The sequence below is a fragment of the Eupeodes corollae genome, chromosome 3, assembly GCF_945859685.1.
Source record: "Eupeodes corollae chromosome 3, idEupCoro1.1, whole genome shotgun sequence".
NCBI classification, from domain to species: Eukaryota; Metazoa; Arthropoda; class Insecta; order Diptera; family Syrphidae; genus Eupeodes; species Eupeodes corollae.
Window position 1 is genome coordinate 39,528,719 of NC_079149.1, and position 24,532 is coordinate 39,553,250.

Sequence of the window (24,532 nt, forward strand, 5' to 3'; positions counted from 1 at the left end):
GGCTGATTATGCTGATGTGATTAAGATCGTTTGGATCGTTAAAGAAGGACCTGTACAGAGAAGATGAAGAACTGTTTCCTCCTCTTCCTCGTAAATACAGCTTCTGCAAAAGTCATTTAAGAATACGACTAGTCGCGTGGCTCGCTTTCCTATTAGACCGTGTCCGGTTATAACACCCATTATCGAGCTTATATGCGATCTGCTTAGACCTGGTGCCTGCCCTCCTCACAGCGTCTTGCATCAGCAACAGTTTACAAGTAGCGATTGGTATGCCAGTATGTGCCAAACGTGGTAGGATGGGCTGTACTGTACCGTTCCTGACGAGTTCATCGACAGTTATGGACTGTTGTAGAGTTTGTAGAGACAGTGCAGGGATTTGATAGCATCGGATATCAGATGTTGATATCACGTTTTCTTTAAGCCATGACGCCTGGAACACGCTACAATGATTGGGAAGGCATAATGAGAGACTTAAGTTCAGTAGTCTAGAGTACACACCTCGACCAACCCCTTCTTTTGTTTTTGAACCATCTGTATATAAATGGATTGACTCGTCTTCCAGGAATGCCCTATCCTCCCAGAAAGATCTGGAAGGTATAGAAATCTGGAAGTTTCTGTCGTATTGCATTTGGGGGATGGTGTAGTCTGTGTGCTTTGGAATTGATTCTAAATACCTAACGGAGTGGCCAATGTTGTTGCTTTAAACTGAATAGCAGAGCTTGCAGCTATTTGTTTGTTAGGTAGAGTGAGGTGTCCAGTGTCGCAGAAGGGGTCGTGCGAAGCGATCCGCTTATACATAGGCTACCTGAACGTTGGACTTTATTTAATTTGTCGCGGTTTATAGCAGTCCACTATACTTCCACACCGTACATTAAAATCGGTCTTATTACTAATGTGTATAACCAATAGCTTTTTTGCAAGAAAAGAGAGCTACAATAGCTTTTTTGACTCTTTACTGTACGTTGCGTTTCCAATTTAGTTTTTAATCTAAGACAAGACCCAAGGGAAGGCCGAAGTCTGAAAAAAATCCTAGTGTGCCACAGGGCTCTATTTTGTCTCCAACACCCTTAGTTTCCAGTTTACCTTGAATTTGAATTTCAGATGGGCTGTCAATTATGCAAATTTTTTTTCAGCCGCACAACAAGAATGTAGAATGTCTGAAAAAAATCCTAGTGTGCCACAGGGCTCTGTTTTGTCTGCGACACTCTTAGATTCCAGGAATACTATCAGTTTACCCTAGAACTTAATTTCAGATTGTAAATACTTTTTTCAGCCAAACATTGAGAATGTTAAATGCTTCTGTTGTTTTCCCTCTCCCATTATTTTTCATTCCTAAGAAATTTTGTATATCTATTATCTGGGTATCCGTAGTTAATAGTGCTTTGATTCCTTTTTTTTTTTTGAAAATTTAACCCCGTTTTTATTTTTTTAGTGATAACCAAAAAATTACTCTGGGGCCCAAGTATGCTGTCAGTTCTCAACTTGACGAATCACTCTTCTACGTATTGAAGAAGTCCCAAAACGGTAGCAGAATTTACGGAGAAGCTGTTAAAGAAGGAACAAGTGCAGTTCACGCTGCCTTCAAAGATGTAAATATACTTTTTTCTAATTGAATCAATCTATCCATGCTTCATTTTTGTTTTGTTTATCTCTTCATCAGCTAACTGCCAAAGCAGAATTGCAAATTTTCAAAGAACTCCTCCTGGCTCCCTCGAAAGTAATCGTTCCCTTCGATCCAAATGCTCCGAAAACACAAAAATTACAATTCAGAGCCACCGGTGGAGATGGTTCTTACATTTGGACATCACAACATCCTTCCCTCTTGCAAATTTCTCAAACTGGTTTGGCAACAACCCGCATTGATAGTGATCTGAAATTACCGTCGGATACTTTCGATGAACGGAGCAAAGCAATTTTAACCAATCACGCCAATGTGCGAGTTGCTTTGGCAAGAAATATCAAAATCTCACGCACTGCCGAGGTGTATTTCCTTCCCCCTGTGAAACTAGAAATTGTTCAATACAACTTTGAGACCGCTTTGCGAGACTATGTGAAAATTCACTTGGCTGTTTATACCTTTGTGAATAACTCATACGTTCCATTCACAAAATGTGAGAATCTCAACTTCAATATTGAGTTTACCAATCAAATCTTCCAAATCGACTCAATGCGGGAGGAGTTGGATGTCCTGGCCCCGAGTGCTTGTCACATAATTCATCTGCGTAGTACAAGCATTGGAACCACACATCTAAGTGTCTCGTATAAATTCATGGACAAACTTTTGAAAGATGAGGCCACATTGATGGTTTTTGAAAAGCTTGATATTCTTAACCCTGTCGAGAATGAGATCATTCTACCGATTGGTTCGTCGAGGAATCTTTTATACGCAAATGGACCGCAGAAGATCTTCACTCTAGCCGCAGAACTGACAAAGCATCTGCAATACGACAAGGACATTGCTTCTGTGTCAAGTATTGAATTTGACTCGCCCAAAGCGATTACTGCTTTCACCGTACTCTGTCGCAAAGTCGGACAGACCACTTTGAAATTTGACGTTTTCAATCAAATGCAGGCAAAGAACTTCCAGCCCTACGTCTCCAACTACATGACCACCATCTATTGTGTCAAACCAAGATTCCTAAATCTCTATGCCACCGAAAAGCTCAGACAGAGTTGTCCCATGGAAATGAAGAACTCCCTGATGCACTTGAAAGACAAAGAAGAAAAATTCGAGATTGAAATCGAGATTCAAGACGCCAAAAATAGAAAACTTATGAATATTTCGTCTTTGTTGATTGAATGGCAATTCGCTCAGGAGGGCGAGAACTATCACAAGGATATATTCTATTTCCGTGAAAGTGATGAGGAAATTGTCGAAGGAGTTCGTTTGCCAGGAAAGGATGTCCTCATAAGTACAATCAAGGAAGTTACAAGTAATTTCAAGGTCAAGGGAATTGTGACGAATTATGATGCCAAAGTATTGGCTAAACATGGAATCACACCCGAAAGTCCAGCTTTCGGTATCAAAAAGGTTTCATAATAGACTTTTAGTTGTTAAGTTTTATAGATTTTAATGCGAGTCTTTTTTTTGTTTCAAGGCAAAATCGGAGAAACTTACAACACCAATAATTGAAAATGAAATTAAATTTATGGCAGTGAATAGTACAATGTTCCCATCAGAACATATTTCAATCTTCATATCGAAGAATAGACCTCACAAAGTGCCAATTCAACAGGGAAGTGGGCATTATGATTTTCAAGTTTCTGAAAATGGAGTTATTTCAATTGATTTCGATGCCAAACGAAGGGAATTGATTATAACACCACATCGTATTGGACATGTAAGTGCAACCTGGCCAATCCTTTAAACTGTAACTTGAACTAAACTTTAATTTTAATTGTTTTAGGTTCGCATTGAACTTACAGATCTCTGCTTGATGACCGAACCAGCTCACTTATCGGTTTCTGTTGTGTCAATTGGATCGATTAAAGTCGAAGTTCCTGATAGAGTTGAAAGAACAAAATCGATTGATGCCATTGTAAAGCTTTACGATTCGAATGAAAATCTTCTTCTCATCGATCCATATAATTTACAAATCTATGAGCTAACAGAAGATATTTTCAATCCAAATATTTTAAATGTTAAGCTTGGTGATCAAATGGATCTTCAATTGGGAGAAATAAGGTAAAATAAATAAGGTTATTTAAGAGTATATTTTTTAAAGTAAGAAATGTATTTTGTTTATTTTTTCTAAAGATATACGGTAACAGGAAGTTCATTAGGTGAATCAAAAATAGTCTTTAATAGTGGACACGGTGAATTATTGGTATCAAGTATTCCTGTTAATATTCAGGTGAGTCAAATGAAAAAAACATAAAATAATTTATCGATTGATATTGTGAAATTTGTTTGAAGGTTTTCCCACCATTGCGTTTATATCCAAGAAATTCAACACTCGTTATTGGTTCCAGCGTTCAGATTTATTATCTGGGAGGACCACAACCGGATGTTAACATTGTTTACTCTGTGCACGATCAGAATCTAATAAGTAAGTTTAACTTAATCTCGATTTGGTAAATGTTGAGATGTTATGTAAGTTTAAATTTCAATGAAATCACAATCACGCGTTCGGTCGTGCCGACTTTGATAAAAACAATGGCCATCTGAAATGTTCCTCAAGCTTTGTGCTCGATTAACATCGTTAATATCGTAAGCTTGAGTTCAACGCGGACGATATTTTGCTTACTCTCTCATAGCATCAATGGATCTCCATCAAATGACAACAAGTGTGGAGAGAGAAGCAGAAATTGTGGAGCTGAAAATGAATTCCGGCAAAACAAAAATGAACCCGACCATCCTATCAAACAAATATTTCTTCGCAACCGGTAGAAAGCTTTTAATATCTTGGAAGTATCGTCTTCATCGCAGGTGAAACCTAACAAGACGCCATCTGCCTCATCGGCAAAGCAAAAGCAGAGTTCGGTATGTTGTCGAAAATTTGGAGGAATAACTCTATCATCTTAAGAACAAAGCTACGACTGTTTCGCACAAATGTCGAATCTGTGCTTCTTTATGTGTGCAGCACTTGGAAGGTTACTTTAGCCATTACAAGAAAGCTGCAAACCTTCGTGAATAGATGTCTTCGTAACATCCTAAGAATTTTCTGACTAAACCGTATATCAAATGAGGTTCTTCATAGAAGGACAGGACAGGCCAGGAACCTATAGACTCTATAATACGAAGGATTAAGTGGCAATGGATTGGATGTACGCTTCGAAAAGGTAACGACTGCATTGCAGGTGGAATCCGCTCACACAAGAAGGAAGAAGAGCTGGACGACCTTAAAGCACATGGCGCACGACAGTCGAGGCGGAATCAGCGCCACTAGGCAAAAGTCGGAGGGAGCTGAAACACATCTCCGGAAACCATACACGATGGTGCGTAGGCGTCGTATAGGCGCTATGTCCCTTAAGGGGTTCCCAACGGACTTAACAGGTCTGAGGACCTAAGTAGTGGTTGAGTTCAACGCTCGAATAGATCTACTTTCTGTTTTTTGCGCTTTGTTAAAAGTGTAAATAAACTTAGGTAAAGTTTCTTCTCAGCGTCTAAGTTCGCGCTTTATGACACATGATGGATCTTATGTGTGGTTGTAGTTTAGCCATTAAATATAAGCAGATTTCATGTCAGGTTTATATTCCTTTATTTCTTATTTGAAATGTGCGACACAGAATAATGAATTAAAAATTCGAATCTGAAAAATGTTGGACGCATAGTTTTGGTTGACAACATGAGAAATATTATTTATATTTTTTGAAATTGACGCAACAAATATGTCGCTTTACGCGTGACCAAAAATTGTAAACTTATTTCCAATTTCTAAGCACCCACTGTATCAATTAACAGCAGGTTTGTGCACAAAATAACGTGATAAAAGTCTTTGATTATTTGCTTAAAAGGGCATAACATTTGACTCAGCAATTGAAAGATCATGACGATTCGCTTTGCAGTCTGCACCTTAGATTTTGGGAGAAAAATCATCTTTTCTGATGAGGTGAATTTTCGTCTTGACGCATCAAGAGTTCAGAAAACACGCACGTTATTTTCGGGAAGCCGATAGAGAGAAAGAGTAAAAGTTCTTATTATGTAGTGTAGCATCATTAGACGATTTTTCTTTGAAGAAAGGAGGATGGGAGCTATTATCACCGTATTTACCTTTTCAAATATTAGATACGGATTTAGGTGACCTGTGGTTGGTTGGCGTGATTTTTACAATTCCTAAATTGTGCATTTCAAAAATGTTACTATCGGCTTAAATTGTAATCAAAATATTTAGGACCACACGTTTCGGCCGAAATGGCTGCTACTTTTCAATATGTTTTCACTATTAGCTTTGAGCTCTTTATATAAACCAATGACTTATCCTAGCTCCAAAGAAAAAAGTGTAGAGGCGTTAAATTGCAAGAACGACGCGGCCAAAAGATTGGACCATTTCTTGGGGTAACACACTCATCAAACTTACTGTTCAATAAAGCAACGTATTCTGCTTGGCTTGTGGCTTCATCATGTTCGAACCACATTTCATCTTGTATCTTTTCTTCATAATGTGCTCTGAGCGATAACCAATTCTTAAGTACGCCATGGAATTGACTGACTGTCGATCGGGCGCTTGAACAACAGCAATACTTTTGACGATTTGACCAACCCGTGGTCTTTTTTAATGTATTTTTTAAACGACACTTGTATTTGAGCAATCCTTTTTAAACTGTTAAGCTGTTACCCGCGGCATTGCCCACATGGTAAAAAAAATAAAATATCACATAGAGACATTGAAGGGCAGGTATACATGAGTTAGATTTAGTTGCTAAGCTTTCCACAACCAAAATGAATGCTGTCTATTGTTTAAGTTATCTTATTTGTTTAATACAGTTTATCCTATATTCAATGTTATACGAGGGTTGCTACTTATATTTCTGGCCTAATAATGAAAAAAACAAGAATTTCGATTAAAATTTGTTTTATTGTTTTTCAAAATATTCTCCATGAAGAGCAATACAATTTTGCATGCTTTTAAACCAATTTTCGTAGCACTTTTTCCACTCCGACAAAACATAGTTTTTGAATGCATCAACGGCTTCTTCAGGGGTCGAAAAACGGTGTCCGCGATTTTTTTTAATGTGCGCGAATAAAAAGAAGTCATTTTGTGCCAAATCAGGACTGTACCGCGGATGACCCATTAATTCGATGCTTTGGCTGGTCAAACATTCCTTTGTTTGAGCCGATGTGTGAGAGCTTGAATTGTCATGATGAAGAATGTTGCGACTCTTCTCCTGCTTTTTTCGAATTTCTCCGATGAATGATCGTATACCAATCAGAATTGACAGATTTGCGTTGCTCTAACGCTACTGTCGCCACGTGACCGGTAATGTCGAAGAAACAGCAACCAATTGCTTGGATGTGCTTCTTCCGCGAACAACTTTTGTTGGATTTGGCTCATCTTGGAGGACCCATACAGTCGATTGCTGTTTTGTTTCGTGCTTATACTCATAGATCCATGATTCGTCACCTGTGTAGATATTATACACTGCCTTTGATGCACCTTGACCGTATTTTTTCACCATTTCCTTGCACCAATCGACACAAGCCTTCTTTTGAGCGTTTGTCAGATTATGTGGGATCCAACGCGAACACATCTTTTTCGCGGCCAAATGTTCATGTAATATTTTATTGATGGTAGTCATACTAAAGCCCAAAGAGGACTCTATCTCACGATATGTAACATGTCGATCGATATTTTGTGGCACAACAACCGATTTTGGACGACCTTCAGGGCATTCATCATGGAGCGAACGACGACCATAATTGAATTCGTTATTTCAGTTTTGTATAGTGCTATAGGATGGTGCTTTATCGCTGTAATACGAATTAAGTTCATCGTTGCACTCTTGTCTTGATAATCCACGTCAAAAGTTATGAAAAATTATCGCACGAAAATGTTCACGAGTTAATTCCATTTTTTGCCCGAGATGTATTTTTTAAGTAACTGTCAACAATACAAATCGCACTTAAATGAAACTTGTTCTGTATAACGTTATGGTTAAAAATGTCAAACATTTCGTTAAAAATGACAAATGGCGCCTGGCAACACTTACTGAAATATAAGTAGAAACCCTCGTATTAGGTGAACGAATTAACAGACTCTAGAATTGTCAACATATAGCTGTCCATGGGAGAAGAACGGGCTTTCTAGGTTCAACCGCGTCACTTTAAGAAGTGTTTAAGCGCCTTTGAGCCTTATTAATTGTCATATAGTTACTAACTTTAATGGTAATTTTAAGCCTTTTTGATTTGGAATGGGATATCTATGAATTCATTCCACTTTTTTCGGGCATCTCAAGTCACTCAAGAAACTCTACTGGGTATGAAGAGCTCTGTTCTGAGTCCATGAATGTGTTTTTTGACAAACACTCCCTCATATCTCCTCCTACGTCATCCAATATGTTTGAAAAAGAACCCGTTTAAGAAGGACCCGTTTAAGTCTTCTGGGGATATTAAAGAGGAGCTAGACTTGCCTATCTGTGAAAGAACAGTTGGGAGACGGCTTGAGGAGCAGTATCTCTTCGGAAGAAGTCCTAGGGAAGTACCACTTTTTACCAGAAGACACCGACAGAATAGAATAAAATTCGTCAAAGACCATTTAAATTGGGTAGGCCCAGATAATGGACAAACATGGCGAAAGATTCTACGGTCCGACGAAACAAAGGTGAATTCACGACGTCCAAAAAATGCTGCACATCAACAACGAAAACGGTAAAGCATGGAAGTGGAAACATCATGGTGTGGGGATGTTTTTCGTGGTACGGGGTAGGTCCAATTTATCGTATCGAAAAGAAAAAGGAGGTTATGCTTTCCTATGCCGAATATGAAATGCCGTTGATGTGGAAGTTCATGCAAGGCAACGACCCGTACAATACGTTTCGAAAAGCCAAAAGCTGGATAGAAGAGAAAATGATCGATATAGTTGTCGATTTTGTCTGAAAACAAAACATTTAAGTTTTTTGCGTGTTACTAAGAACCATAAAAATGGTCCTATTGTTTTGTCCATCACTGTATATTGAATATCTAGTATTTCGGCGGATCTGCTCGAAAATACTTGGAAATGAGTGAAAAGTAGCTTGTAACACTCTTCACCCTCGTAACTACATCCACTTAAAAAATCAAGTCAAAATATTGCTTCGTTGCAAGTGAAGGACGGAAAAACAAACAAACAAGCAAACTGACTTTTTCATTTATAATTTTAGTATACCATTAATTTTACGACCAACTTCCTATCTCCCTTTGTCGTGTCAAAAATTCTGTTATAATGTGTTTCATTTTGTCCTTTAAATAGCTATGGAATCAGCTCTGGTTATAGCTAGAAAACTGGGCCACACCAAAATCACAGGAAAATGCTTCAGCCAGAATCCAAGCAATGGCAAGGAAGTTATAATATCAGAAGACACAGTTGATATACATGTAGTGCCTTTATTGAATATTCAAATTAAAACACCTCTCGTTCGAATCAAAAGCGGTGCTGTTATGCCTGCTTTTATTTGGGGTGAGTCTCAATTCGTCTGTTTTTTTTTAATTTTAATTTTTATTTTTAAACCAAATAATACATTGTTTTTAAAGGACTTAATGACTTATCGCCGATGGTCCTTGGAACACTAGAAAATATGCGTGTTATTTGGTCCAGTAATCAACCTGATGTAATTGATATTTACAACGTCTTTTCTGAAGCTGGTAAGTATTGAAACTCAAACTCAAATTAAAATTCCACGTGGCTATTCGATACAGATTGTACGTACAAATCCACGTACAAGCTCACAAATATCCACATAACAAATCAGTTCTCCGATGATCTTGAATGGTTGAGCTTCGTTTCAAGAACAGATACGGAACTAACAATATCTATATAAATAACAAAATTGTTTGTCAAATAGTTCAATTAATTTCTCTCTTCTCCATCGCGTTCTCGTTGTCTTTGTTGTACATAGGAATCGAATACTCTGACAAAGATTTAATATCGGTACGCATCAAAGCCCTTAACCCGGGTAAGGCTAAAGTGCAAGCAACAGTCATTCTTCCATCTGGACAAAAACTTACTGCTAGCGTTGAAGTTGTGGGTAAGTCCCTCATCTGATTCAAAAATAATAATACTTATCAAAAGAAAAAAAAAAGACGAATGATGTTTAACTTTGCCTTCTCCTCTTATTTTTCATTGATTCATTTCTATTAAAAAGTTTTTAAAATGCTTGAACTGGATTCACCCAAACGGATAAAAATGGACTCGATCCTCATTGCGCCACGTAGCACAATACAACTGAAGGCTAATCTCGATGACGTTGTCTACAAGCCGGATTCGGATGCTGCCAATGGAATTGTCCGAGTATCATCGGATGGCATTGTCCGTAGTGGTGATACCCTAGGACGAGATTTGATAATTGTATGTTATTCACTCACCCACTCCGATTGTCTGTCTATATCTCTGTCTGTCTGTGCATTGTGCTGTGCATCCCATTTATCTCTAGAGAAACATCTTTCTATTACTTCAGAGCAAAGCACAGTGCAGCACACAGCAAAATTACTTTTAAATTTTCGTTTTTTTTTTATGTTTTCTTTAATCGGATGGTGTTTTTTTTTTGTCTCTTCTTTTTCTTTTCTCTTCTTCTTTCGTCTCTCAGGCCCGCACCTACGAACAAACTTTACCAATTGGCATCGAAGTGAAAAACGTTCAGTACATTCTAGCCTCATTGCAATATCCTTCGATTAAATTGAAACAAACGGAAGAGAAAATCCCTCGTGGAATGAATTTTGTGCTGAAGGTTTCGCTTCACGATAATCTGGGCAATGAATTCTCTCACAATATCGAAGATGTCAATGGAATTAAATACGATTTGTCGCACAAGGATATTGTTGATGTACAGATTGGAAATAATTTGACAGTTGCGGTAAGTGTGTTGTTTGTTATTGAGGAGGTTCTTCTGGAAAATACTCCTACATATACCAATAATAATTTAATCTTATATTTTATTTTTATTTACTCACTATCTATATATTTGTATATAACTTTAAATTAAGCAGGCACGTGTTTCTAAGATATGATTAATTCATTTAAACATGTAAAGAATCACACAATTCTTGGAAATTTAAGATTTAGACAAATCTTAAAAGTTTTTCAGATCAGTAGTGAAGTGGAAGACTGTGTTTTCGTAGTCATTGATATATAAAACTTTATAGCTTTTTTGATAGCTGTTCTTCAATTTCCATCAATTCTGAAGTTAAATATTTGAAATGGTTACTATTGTGTTGTATAAATAATAATATAATATAAAAGTCTTAACTTCCACTAACACGTTTATTTATAAAGTCAATGAAGAAATTTGTTTGGCATCAAATATTAAATAGAAATGAAAAATTAAGTTTAAATTCCTGCAGAAAGCTTAAAAAGTTCGTCAATTTTGATAAAGATAAATGAAATCTTAAGTAGAGAAGAAAATTCTCGATTTTTTTTCAACTTCGAGTAAGAAAATCATATTAAAGTCAAAGACAGTTAATTTCAAGAATTCCGAAAAAAAAACGATTACTTATTTCTTTTGTTATGCAGTTAACGCAATTCTTCGTGTACCAAGGGTGGCTAAAGTTTGTATTTCTTGACTTCTTTAAAAGTTAGATTTTTTTCTAAACAATTGTTAAGGATCTTATACGAATTTGAAACTGCTTCGTCAATATTAGAAAATGCTAAAGTACCAGAAATTCCAGAAATGGTTAAATCTTCAGCCAATAATTGCAAATTGGATCTTCTGAAGTCAAAATTATATAAGCAATCAATGGAATTACTGTGTTCAGTAAGGTGATTACTTAAGTCTAGAAAAATGTCCAAGGGGGTGATATTTATTAATATTAGTAATTCCTGATCTAGATTCTAGAACAAGAGTGCTTATAGCGTTAGAAAAAAATACTAAATCGAGAATTCCATTTTTTGAGTTTTTAATTAAGCTTGATTGCTGTAAGTCAGTAAGAAGGATTTTATTGACAAGAGATAGTTCCAATTGTGAAGAAGAAAGTGAGGCTTCATGGCAGGATCCGTCTTAGGAAGGAATCCAGTCAATGTGAGGTAAATTAAAATCACCTAGAAGTAAAATATTGATAAGAAAGTCTAATAACAAGGAGAGTTCGCCATAAACAGACTCTAAACTTTTTGGAGGAATATAAACATTTAAAATTAAAATAGTCTTAGTCTGTAGCATTAACTTTACATAGACCAGTTCAATTGACAGTTCAAACGGAAAAAATACAGAAACACCTCGGCCTAAATCCTTTGCATTACCAACATTATGATCTTTTCTGTAAACTTCGAACTCTTACTGAAATCAGAAAAGCTTGAACTAAGCCAAGTTTCTGTCAAAACGAATACGTCGTGTGAAAACGATTGGGAGTTAAGAAAAATGTCAGCAGTCTTACTACGAAGTCCCCTTACGTTTTGGTAGAAGAGGGCTGTTAAATTTTTTGACTTGGTTTTCAAAGAAACACCTCGTTTTTGACTTTGTGTAAATTCTTTGACAAAGTCTCTGCGGGCCATATATTCGTATTGCAAATGGAAATGAAGAATGTAGGATTCGTTACTATTTTGACAGAGGAAACAAAGGTATTTGGTTTAATTATCTTAGTACACATAATTGAAGAGCTAGAAGGTATGCTCTCCGTAGATACTACATAAGTGCGAAGTTATATCGTCTGGCGTTGTTACTGGGTCCAGATGAGATACATAAATAACTTTTGGCTTGAAGACAGCTTTGATAGGGACGGAATTTTCAATTACTCTAACGGAGTCCCTACTGGGAGCTGAATTTAAGTCAGAAATTTGAGGTATATGGGGGGTTCCGGTGGGATCTGTAAGTATTGGGGTGATGGTGACATGGGTTTTTTTTGAGGGGTGGGGGGTAGAATTTCTGAGAAGCTCATAGTTTTCTCGACTTCTTTTCTTAGACTTTTTCTTTTGTTTGTCAGGTTATTCTTTTTTTTCTGCGTTATTAACACCAGAACCTGATTGCGCGGGAATATCTTCACCTGCAGAGGAGAAATTAGAAGGAATATTGGGTTGTCGTAAATCATTTGGCGAAGTAGAACTATCATCCATGATGTTGGTTACATAGTATGCTTTTAAGTTGCAAACTGCAGTGTTGCATGAGGTGACAGTACCAGTAAGCAACTTTCGAATTGGCTATTTTTTCAATAATGGTAAAGATTACCACAAGGTCCGAAACAGGCAAATAGGGGATTATTATGGGAACCCTCTTGGAAGTTATAATTATAACAATTCATATTTTACAAAGAAGTGTTAAAAGAAAAAAAAGATATATTTAATAAAAAAAAAATAATAATAATCAAAGGGCGGAGTTCGTATCTAGGTGCTTCAACAAGAGTCTCAACTAATTCACGCCCTTGCTTGTTTTTCGGTATTCAAAAAATTGTCCGATTACGATCGAAATCGTAAAAGGCCTGAAATAGCTGCCAATGGGGTGAAAGCAGCCAAATTCATTTTTTGGTCTCGAAAGTAAACCAGAATTAAACATTATAAAGCTTGAACTTTGGACTACAACGAACGGGAAGATCTTAGCATGCGATTCTTTTGAGGTAATTTGTAAGTACTTTTCGTAAATTTTAGGCGGTATTTCCCCCAGAAAAAAAAAAATAAACGTCAAATCGTATGATCTTAGTGGCCAATTGACGTCACAAAAGAGACACAATTATGGAACTACGAAACTTCTTAAGCATTAATCCCATATTTGTCTGTGTTGTTTGACTTTTTAGCCATCTTGAGGAACTACATGATTTTCAATCACCAGTCAAAATGTTGTGGATGACAAATTAAATTGCTACAAACGCTGCCGCACAGCGTGGTATTTTGTTTCAAATCTTGGCAATTTTTCAAATCCAATTTGTACCAAATGACTAAAAAGTTATTTGAAAGAATAGATTAAAATTTCCTTAACAAGAGTTGTTAAACACACAAAATTTACTCGTCTGGAACTTCCTTGTCTCATCGACTCCAATTCCTTTATATTGAACCTCGCATTTTAACGGAGAACCCATACAAACGTTGAGATATAATATATTATATCGCAAGATTTTCCTAAGTTTTTCATCTGAGCTCAAGACCAAAAACTGGAAATTAACTTTTACAGACGGATCCAAAATCTCAGAAACTACAACTTTTGCAATCACAAATGAAGATGAAAGCACGGTACTTTTTAGATTACGAGCACTTCCGCAAATAGCATTCACCTTAACTGCAAAAGCCTCTGCCATTTTTACTGCCATTCAAGAGGCTATAAAAGAAGGAAATGAGCACGTTATTTGTACAAACGGTCTGTCCACGTTTAAAGCTGTTATAAATACCAACAACAACACCATCAATTTCATCAACAACATCCGTTCCTTATTGGTAAATTCAAACGCACATAAAATTGATGTGGACCCACCCAAAAATAAAAAAAATTGCGATGTGGTTTAGTTATATATTTTATGGATGCAGGTACTTTTATGGTACTTTCCGCAACTTTTGTCCGCAGTTGCTTTTCGGAACTTCATAACCCTGGTGAAAGTTTTGGTCACAATACAACTTGTATCACTTTGGCCATATCAATATTTCCCGCCGTTTATTTACTCATCTGTGACGTGTGTCATCAATGGACATACTTTTTCAACGTTTTGTCCCGTCACTTGATTTATTAGTTTTGTGCTTGGGCAAACATACCAATAATCAGTCATTTCTTCGATAAGCCGCTTTTTATTCGTATCCAAAAAACGTCTGTCAATTGCAGAGTTGTAATTTGGTTGGAACACCTTTAAGTTCATCTTCTTTCAAGGAGTCAAGGAGTCGTTGTGAGCTTCCTTTTACCAACTCATAAAGCTGGTTTCTGGTCATACTCAAGTTGTAATTACATTCATCTGGAATAATATAAAAATCTACTAGTATAACGTCCTTTTAAAGGTTTTTTTTTAAAGGGTCTGTTTTTCTTAGAGGCATTTTTCCAGCCTGTCCCTAAAAAAAGGCGAATCCTCCTCTCTCTCTCTAACTACCTTCCAATAGCACTCACGTCCCTTCTTTCCAAGGTGATTTAAACGCTGATCAGCTCAAAAAATATCTTGAAGAACGAAAGCTTCTTAATGAACGGCAGTGTTGCTTTTATTGCAATAGGTGCACTGGTTATCTTATGGTTCATCTCACCGAACAATGGAACAAATCTTTACATCGTTTTGGAGAAAGTAAGATTATTGCACTTGATATTTCCAAAAGCATTTGATAGAGTTTGGCACCAAGCTCTCTTATCGAAAATGCGTGCTTTTGCTATTGATGAATCTCTTCTTCGTTGGATTACCTTTCTAACCGTTCAATACAAGGTGAACTGGATGTTTCTAAGTCCGAAATTCATAAAATAAACGTTGGTGTCTCCAGGGCTCCCTTTTGTCTTCGACTCTCTTCCTTATATTCATAAATGATCTTATGTCTGCCACTTCTAATCCATTAAACTGTTTCGCCGACAGTACCCTCTTCTCATACTCGTTTCTAGATTCACATCCTTGTCCTTCGGATCTGGAATTTAAACAGAAGCGTATATTAAGCTCATTAAATTCTGATCTTGACAGCATAGTCCAATGGGGAATCAAAAACCGTGTAGAATTTAATGCTTCGAAAATTCAATACTGTCGTTAAAGCGTAACACACCCCGATGCCACTATCTATGAGTGGCACTTGCATCCAAGAAACTAATCAACTGTCAGTACTCGGTATGTGCATCACAGATAATCTTTTATGGAATGATCATATAATTAATATTGCCAAAAATTCTGCCAGGTGCTTATGATTTCTCCGACGATGCAAGAGTTGTTCACCCCTTCTGATCTGGCTGTAATTTACAAACCCTACATCCGTCCAAAGCTTCAATATAATTCGCATATCTGACAAGGTGCCCCTAAAACAATTTTAAATCTCTTGGACAGAATACAAAAAAGGGCTTTAAAAATGATAGGCGATAGAACTATAACCAAAGCATGTACATGCCTTTCGTTTTTTTTATCGATCTTTTTAAAAAACAATGTTCTGTCAAATTAGCCAGTTGCATTCCACCTCTTAAACGATTCAGTCGTAATACTCGCACTACCAGGAATCTCATCAGTTTACCCTTGAGCTCAATTTCGGGCGTACTGTCACGTATAGAGATTCTTTCTTAAATCGCACATCGAGAATGTGGCCTGCTTTAGCCAACTCTGTTTTTCCCTTCCATATTGATGTTCTGAACTTTAAGACCAATGTGCACCGGTATATTAAATATAAACATATAAAGGGTACTAATAACCCCTTGAGTGCCTGTAAATTATAAAAAAAGAGAGGCAGGTTCGGGCAAACTTTTGAAATGCCATATTGTTATACATATTCAACAGTTTAATAAAATATATGGTAGACTATCTAGCGGTATGTTGAGCATATTTTAAAACACACAGTGGCATAGTCTTTGGAAGAAAGTCTAGAAGAAAACTCAATACCGATGATACAGTCAAGGTAAAAGCTAAAAGCACAGAAAAATGCGCAGAATGTAATCTTGAAAGACACTGAAGGAACCATAAAAATTGCCAGCATAGTAGTTGGCCAAGTCGGAGTAATAAGTTTATATTTCATCAGCTTAAAATCGTATCGAAATGCGTCGGTAGACTTATTGAGCTAGGAAAGTACAACAAATTCATCCTTTATTGGATATCTTAACAGATTTCGTAGAAAAAAAGAAGCAAAGAGTTCTACTGTGGTATAAGAGAAAATTTGATAGTGAATCTATAATTTAGAATATCAAAATGAAAAAGGATAAATGGTGGAATATAGTAGCACACAATAGATCTCTTCGTCGCAGTGCATCACTCTTAATCTATTTATCATTAATTCATAACAAATCACCACAGCCTGAAATTTCGTTCAATTTTTTAATGAACGCTGTAAGTACATATATTTAATCCAGTTTTGTTAATAAATCATCAAATACCTAATGTACCCGTAAACGTAACGCTTCCTATTCTTTCTACAGATCACTAAAATGTAGGTGGTGAGATTAGTACACCATAACACTAACACTCTCTGACCCCGTGTGGTGCAATATTGCACGGTGTCACATCATCGTCACCTCGACACATGTTATCGTTAAGAGAAAGAGCTCTTTTAAAAAAATTACTACTTAAAGGTGTACCCAACTTGATAACGGATGATGTCAATTTCAACACGTCCGCGTCCTCGACGAACATAATTCGTCCTAGATTAATATTCCATGGTATTTTATCTCCTTTCTCTAGGGCATTCCAGTTCAGAAAAGGTACGAGAAGAAGAAGAAAAAGTAGTTAAAAAAAGGAAAAACAAAAATAAGATTCTTTTTCCAATTACTTTGCAGCAAGTTGCACCTTAGTTCTCGGTCACTACCACTGCCACTGCTGTACATGTAATCTGCTTAGTGTGTACCAGAAACGCCAATGTCCGCCCTCAGTGTGAACTAATCTCCAACCTTACGTGTTTTGAGTATAGTTTGTTAGTGATTTTTTTTTTTTTTAGTTTTTATTTATTCGCCAAAAGAAATCTAAGTTACTGTGAAAAGTCCTTCCCTAAGCGGATATACGTCCGCTATGAACTCGGAATGTATATTGCACTTCTTATTTTTAGTTGGCTTTAAAAAATTGTTTGAAAGTGCTTATTTTTTTATTTTTGTTTTTCTTATACTTGTTATTTTTATTTCCCATTTTTTTGATTTTACTTTCCGTAGATAAATCTTCCAAGGGAAACAAGCAACATGATTGCCATTAGTCTGAAGGACACAACCGGGGTTAAGCATGCTGAGGATTACATCAAACTGTCGGTTTTGGAATCGGGAAACATCTTCCCAACTAAGGTAACCAAACTTTTCTATATTGCCAAACAGACTTAAGTAGGTTAGATATAGGGAGAGATGCATGTATCTTGTATCTCTTTGAAAACAGAAGCTAAAGAAAATACAAAAAATAAAGAAGAAAAATCAGAATCTTGAATCCCTTATATCTACATAAACATACATACATATGTATGTGTATGTACTGTGTATATTTTTAGTTTTAATTTTTCTCTTTTCAACTTTGTGTATTCTAAAGGAAAAGTTCTGGAAATTCTGATAGTGTCAAATCAAGGTGTTATTTAAGTTTATTTTCTTTTTTGTTGACTACACCTCCTTTTTATTAGCTTACGGTTCTCATTTGGTATAGTTTTTGCATTCTTCTTCTTTTTACTTTTTAATGCTGTTCAATGAGATAGAACGCGAACTACAAACATAACAAGTTTTCATTTTTAATTTATTTTTTTTTCTCTAACTTTATTTATCATGGTGGTGTTCCGTTGCTGCTTCTGGTTCTGATTCTGGTGCTGTTGCTGTTGCTGTTACTGGTATTGCTGCTGTTGTTGTCATCAACATCATCACGGTTGCTGTGTCCTATTTCATCTGGAATAGACAATCTTCTCAGTTGGTGACATTATCTGCTTCGATTCACCTCTAACTGTATCCTCGCATTGGTCGAGTTCTGATGAACGAATCGTTTCAATTGACAGGAACACTGGTAAGTTGAATGTTTTCTATTTCTCTAATTTATTTTGCTACTTCCGCTGTTTGTGACGGAAATATTTTTCAAACTGTTGTCGATTCAGCGGAAATCAAATTGTCTTTCAAATGAAGTACAGGTTGATTAAAAATATTAATAGTATTTTTTTTTGTATATTATTAAAAATTAAATGATAGAATATGTCGCTTGGAATTTAAGAAATTTTAAGGAAATTCTATTGCATCTCTTGTAAACTATCATCATTTTTTAACAATTGTTTGTGTCCTTTAATCTTAAACTGAAAACTTTTAAGTACATGCCCAGAAAGTTTGATAAATACACTTTCAATGTCATTGTTTTAGAACCTTTGAATAATGACACTAAACAAGATCAGGAACCTTTTTATATTCTCTTAAAATGACTCTTAAATATTCCACCAATTATGGTTGCTTGGTGATTTAATCAAAGTTTAGAAATTTATAAATTGCTAAAAAATTGTACTAAAATAAAACGACAGAAATAAAAAGATTTTAAATATGAGATTTTATTTTGAATAACCCACCAATTGGGCACCTGTCACATTATAATTTTTACATTTGACAAGCAAAACCATGGCAATACTTAAAATGGAACGATATATGTTTCAAAAAAGGTGAACATTTTGCAAAATTTAAGCATGTTTGGTACGTAACTTGTCGTGGGGCATATTTGTTGGAAAGGGTCTCCATCCTTTACGTATCACTGCTTGGTGCTGTTTTTGGCTTGGCGGTGGGATTGGACTTTACTTTTTCGAAAGTGAAGTTGGTACAAATATTACGGGCACCAATCAGTGACTTTTTTGTGAATGGATGGATGGCCTCTCTTCAATTACTTTAAGATTATCAAAACCCCAAATACGAACATTTTGTTTATTCACTGTGAGAAATGTGCTTCGTCGATGATGCACCGCCTGTTGTTCAAGCACCCATTCGACGTATCCACCTCGTTGTGAATGGTCAGCTGGCTGCAGTTGTTGTGTGAGGTGAACTTTATACGGTTGTAGGTGTAAATCAAATGCAAAATATACCATAATGTGCCGTAAGACAGTCCTCATTCCTGAGAACGACTGGACGAGGAATTGACCAATTTGAGTCTTTGGCAACACCTTTTCTTAGAGCAGCGATATTTTCAGTGGTACTAGCAATACGATGATTCACAGACCTTACCAACGAATCCAGGCTTTTCAAATGTCTTCACAATTTTCCTAGCTGCTTGCGTAGTTGGATGATTATGTAAACTATAATCTCTTCTTAAAGCACTTCTGTCACCATTTTCGTAAACAATTTGTATGCGTTGTGCGATAGTTACTGCTGGAACACAATGGTGTCGGAGTCGTAACTGAAATAGCTGTCAAAGTATTCAATGTACGCAAATGCAAATGTACTAACACAACGCGTCGCAACTGGAATCGGAGCCGTAGCCGGAGTCGGAAGAGTTGTCCAACTTTTAACTTTGACGTATGACACATGTGACGTGTTCCAAGTAAATAACTTTTTGATTATAGTTTTTCAATAAAAAGTGGAAAAGTATTTAAATAAGTAACAAAAGTGAACCAACAAATATTTTCTAAAAATTTGATGTGGTTGTAAACTGCAAATATACCAAATAACATCAAAAAGCCGTACGACATATTGTGTGCGTAATTTTTGTGAAACGTACAACAACTTGTGACAGATTTTCCGACTCCAGTTACGACTCCGGCTCCGATTTTGCATTGTGTTCCAGCAGTTAAGCGATCCATTTTCGTAAATGTCAGAATTAGTTTGACAGATCTGAAATTCAAGCCCTACACTTTTGAAACCGCTAAACGGATAACCCTTAGATCAAAAAAGTAAAAATCCTTTATGGTTGGGCTTCTTCAACTACATTGCTTTAACTAACCATTTCTATTCCCGCTATTTGCCTGATCCTTTAATACGAATTAAACGGAGCACATGAAAGAAATATAGATCGAAGGGAGTTTATATTGAAATGCACGTTAAATGAAAGAAGTTGTTTTCACACAGAAAAGAAAACCTTCCTTTCAATTTTGAATTTTCTGAATTACCCTGTATTTAACCAAGCAAAAACGTCTATTGCCGCCTGTCCTAGTCGTAGACCAAAAAAATATCTTCTGTTACGACGTATTTTATGTAATTGCTTGAAGTTGAATTTAAGTGTCCATTGATGTGGGTGGTTCTTTTTTTTTGTTGTTTGCTGTGTCAATTTGATTTGGAATTTACTTGTCTATTGGTGTGAATGAAATTCGATGAAATTCCGCATTTAATCATGAATGACAAAGTGTCAAGTTTATACGAATATATATACATATGTATGTATGTATCCATGCTATTTTGATGGAAAGAAAGGTTAATATCTTGTACTCTTTTATTTTAAATATTTCATAAGCCAATATAAGGCACATACATTTATTCCTTTTGTTGTAGGTACAAAAGCAAAACAAAAAGAGTTTTCGCATGACAAAAAGAAATATGTATATTTATGCTAACGTTTACATATGAATGAACATATTTAAGGGTGTATGATGCTATTTTGAAGATTTTATTTTGAATTTGAAGTGAGAGTGTTAAGTGCCACAAATATTTAATACCAGTGACGGATCATGTGTTTTTGAGGCACTTCGATGTGTGTTTTCTTTTTCTAAATCTTGTCACTGGAATTTCCTTATTTCTACCTACAAAAATATTTTCTTTGTTGAATTCCAATCTGAAAGAGGATGTCTCTTCGTCTTTAGGAACATAAAACAATTTGAATTATGAAATGTAGAATAAGCTTGGTGTGGGATACTTGCAATTTATTTTGATGTCTTTTTTGTTAGTGGAAAATTTATGGTTTAGTGAAAGAAGTAAAATATCATCAATAACAATAAGGGAGTTATAATTCAGTTCAAATTGGCACGGTTGGGTATGCAGTTATGTATGTCTTTCGAATTTTGCAGCATATTTTAGTGACACACAATAAAAGTCCTTGAAATAAGACTTCGAGACAGACATAATTTTAAATTAAGATTACTTAATAAATTATGATTTAAAATATATAAAGTATGTCTTTTGTCTGAGTCACTAACATAAATTCCCATTGAGATTTTGTGTAATAACAAAGAATCTCTATATTTGACAATTACTCCGATAAAGGCTTTGCAAAAATACAGATCTATCAACTCAAGATGAAACTATTTCTAAAATTCAGCGTTAGACTAAGAAGAAATACCGAAATATGTTTCGGAACCTACAAATTTCGTAAATCAAAAAAATATAAGTTTAAATTACTCTTAATACAAGAAGACGTAGGAGTTTTCAATAAGATGTTTTATTATGAATAGCTATTTGGACAATTTTTAGGCGCCAGTTGTAGCTATCATTGTTTTTCATCATTGAAAACAAGCATTGGATTTTTTTTTTTGACAGGTCGTTTATAGTTATCCTTAAAAATATCTGTTATTGAAAACAAATTTCCTGATTGAAACCCAAGAAAAATGTTTACCGATAGAAATCTGTCATTGGAATTGTGTGAAATTGGAACACAAATCAATGGAACGATTCGTTTCACTTTTGAACATAAAAGTATCATTTGTTTAGGAAAATGAATTTTCGTCCGGAAAATAGAAAAATACATTTTTAGAGAAAAATAAATGCACAGCTACCTACACTTTTTTTCAAACAAAAATTCTTTTCGAACTACATTCACATATTTGTAAAGATCATACAATTGGTTACATTTTCTCCTCCATTCACGTTCCTTGCAAGGACCGAGTTCCCACTAAGATATCATTCGTGGAGTTAATATTACTTCAAGTTAGATGAATTCAACATGCCTACATTAAAGAAAAAGCAAAACAGCATTGCACAGTGTTGTCAGCGTCATAGAAAAATCACTGAATGACAAGGAATGCACCCCTGCAACGTTATTGGATATTGAGGGAGCCTTCAATAACGTGAAGAACGAAGCAGTGAAGCAAGCCTTGGACGACCACAAAGTTAAAAACGCAATAAAACAGTGGGTAATGTGTATGCTCAGAAAGAGACAAATTAACTCTGAGCTAGCGGAAGAAAGGGTGAGAGTAACCATATCCAGGGGTACCCCTCAGGGTGGAGTTCTTGTCATGAATGGCATACTCTCTAAATTGAAATCAAGTGGAGTAAGGATAATAGCCTACGCTGATGATCTTGCACTACTAGCTACTGGCAAGTTCCTACCCAATATCAGTGAACAAACCGAATACGCCGACTCGATGGTAAGCAAATGGACTAGGAACTGTGAGCTGACAGTCAATCCACCTAAAACAGTGCTATTTACTAACAAGCGCAAAATACCTGATTTAAAAATACCTTCAATTGAAGGCTGCCCTCTTAAAACTTCTGATCACGTAAAGTATCTCGGTGTGATCTAAGATAAAAAACTAAACTGGGGCCGGAACACCAAAGATAGATTCAAAAAGATATCGATTGCGTTTTACTCCTGCAATAGAATTTTCGGGAAAACCTGGGGATCAAACGCTAAAATTATCAGAATTATCGGCAATAATTAGACCAATACTAACCTATGGTAATTTTGTATGGTTGAAAGCTTTAGAAAAGAGCAAAAATTCAAAGACATGCGTGCACTGGCATTAAGGGAGCAATGAGATCCACTCCAACTATGGGACTGGAAGTTATACTCAATCTTATTCCCCTAGACCTCCTTGTTCAAGAATCTGCGGCCAAAAGTGCCCTGAGGCTCAGTCAAACTAAAGTCTGGATAAACAGTCCCACAGGACATGCCCAGATCCTTCATAAAGTTATGGATCATAGTACTACAACAGACTATAAAATACCGGAAGTTGATTTTCATAAACCATTCCAGGCTGAGGAATGGATAGATAATATACCATACTCCAGTGAGTCGTCAATAGCTATCTATAGTGATGGCTTTAAAATAGACACTGGTGTAGGGACAGGCTTCTATTCTAAATCTCTCAAGTAACCCGCCTCGTTTAGTCTTCCAAACTACAGTAGCGTCTTCCAAGCGGAGGTCCAGGCAGTGACAACAGCTGCTAAAAAGGTATCAAGGATGGCGATACCACGAGCTGATATCACCTTTTACATTGATAGCCAAGCGGCAATAAAAGCGATTACCTACTGCAACTGAGGTAAAATCAAAGATTGTTTCATGCTGCCGCGAAGGAGCTTAAGGTTCTTGGCGCACAGCACAACATTAGACTCTTTTGGGTCCCAGGCCACAGCGATATACTAGGCAACGAGAAAGCCGATAATTTAGCAAGATTAGGGTCAATGCCAGACATAAGTCACGCTCAGCTAGTTAGCACCCTTACCTGTTATTTTAAACAGGAAATCTCAAAAAGAATAACTATTAAGGCCGATGAAAGGTGGAACCTTCTTGACACCTGCGACACTACAAGAAAGATCTGGAAAGAATTATGCAGCTACACAAGGGATCACTTCGATCTCTTGTAAGCATGATCACCGGACATAATCTGTTAGGTTATCATATTATGAAAAAAACGAGAATCAGTTCAGATGATCTATGCAGAGGATGCGGTGACGAGGAGGTGCATGAAGACACTCCGAACTCTTCCATCAAAGGAAGAAACTGCTTGGCAACTATTTCTTCCGGGATTTAGAAGAACTCTCTAGTACGCCAGGTACTAACAATTTGAACTTTTTTTATTAGCTTGAGTAGCAATACTCACGAGATTTTATCTATAGTCAAACTGCCAGGCCGACAAGACACACTATTATTTGCTGGTTATAGTGAGTTAGAAAAATTTAAGCCGATCAATGCGAACTATTTTGAATTAAATTGAATCGAACATGTGTCATTAACCAGATACTTTGTACAGGAGGTAGAATCGCTTTTTTGAAGACTTGTAAATGTAGCTGTTGGTTAAATCGTCAAATATGCTTTAATCTTCCCATAATTTATTGACGATATGATGCATGCTACCCTTTCCATAGAAACATATCTGCGCCACCGGGCTTAAAAAGTTCCACTAATAATTTATCAGAAGTGGCCTCGTTGTTCTGTAGCTTTTTAAATGGGAAGACTTATCTCTTCTATACTAAGTGGAGGAACTGAATCTATGTTAGCTGACTGAGACTGTCTTCTCATTTTGGCCTATACATAAATCATAAATTATCCGCCAAAAAAAATAGTTTACAAACTATTATTTCCAGCATAAAAAAAAAACAGAACTGGTCGAAGGTGCTCTTAAAACCTATTCACAAAAGTTGACTATCAATTCATGAGTAATTTAAAAAAAAAACCTTATTAATTGATTCTTATCCAACTTCATTTACAATCAAAAGCCGGCTATTAATTCAAATATTGATTTTAATCCAATAACAAGGTCAA

General features: G+C 36.1%; 1 protein-coding gene across 1 annotated transcript in view; it reads left to right on the forward strand.

Annotated features, from left to right (window-relative positions):
• Nucleotides 1-24,532, forward strand: part of LOC129950083 (nuclear pore membrane glycoprotein 210) — a 76,591-nt gene that overhangs the window by 5,859 nt on the left and 46,200 nt on the right. Inside the window, exons 4-16 of the mRNA XM_056061880.1 lie at nucleotides 1,433-1,589; nucleotides 1,661-3,031; nucleotides 3,099-3,341; nucleotides 3,408-3,685; nucleotides 3,758-3,854; nucleotides 3,917-4,049; nucleotides 8,889-9,095; nucleotides 9,170-9,280; nucleotides 9,535-9,663; nucleotides 9,781-9,983; nucleotides 10,222-10,488; nucleotides 17,341-17,466; nucleotides 18,055-18,160. Coding sequence (XP_055917855.1) covers nucleotides 1,433-1,589; nucleotides 1,661-3,031; nucleotides 3,099-3,341; nucleotides 3,408-3,685; nucleotides 3,758-3,854; nucleotides 3,917-4,049; nucleotides 8,889-9,095; nucleotides 9,170-9,280; nucleotides 9,535-9,663; nucleotides 9,781-9,983; nucleotides 10,222-10,488; nucleotides 17,341-17,466; nucleotides 18,055-18,160 — 3,428 coding nt within the window. The remainder of the gene's footprint in view (nucleotides 1-1,432; nucleotides 1,590-1,660; nucleotides 3,032-3,098; nucleotides 3,342-3,407; nucleotides 3,686-3,757; nucleotides 3,855-3,916; nucleotides 4,050-8,888; nucleotides 9,096-9,169; nucleotides 9,281-9,534; nucleotides 9,664-9,780; nucleotides 9,984-10,221; nucleotides 10,489-17,340; nucleotides 17,467-18,054; nucleotides 18,161-24,532) is intronic.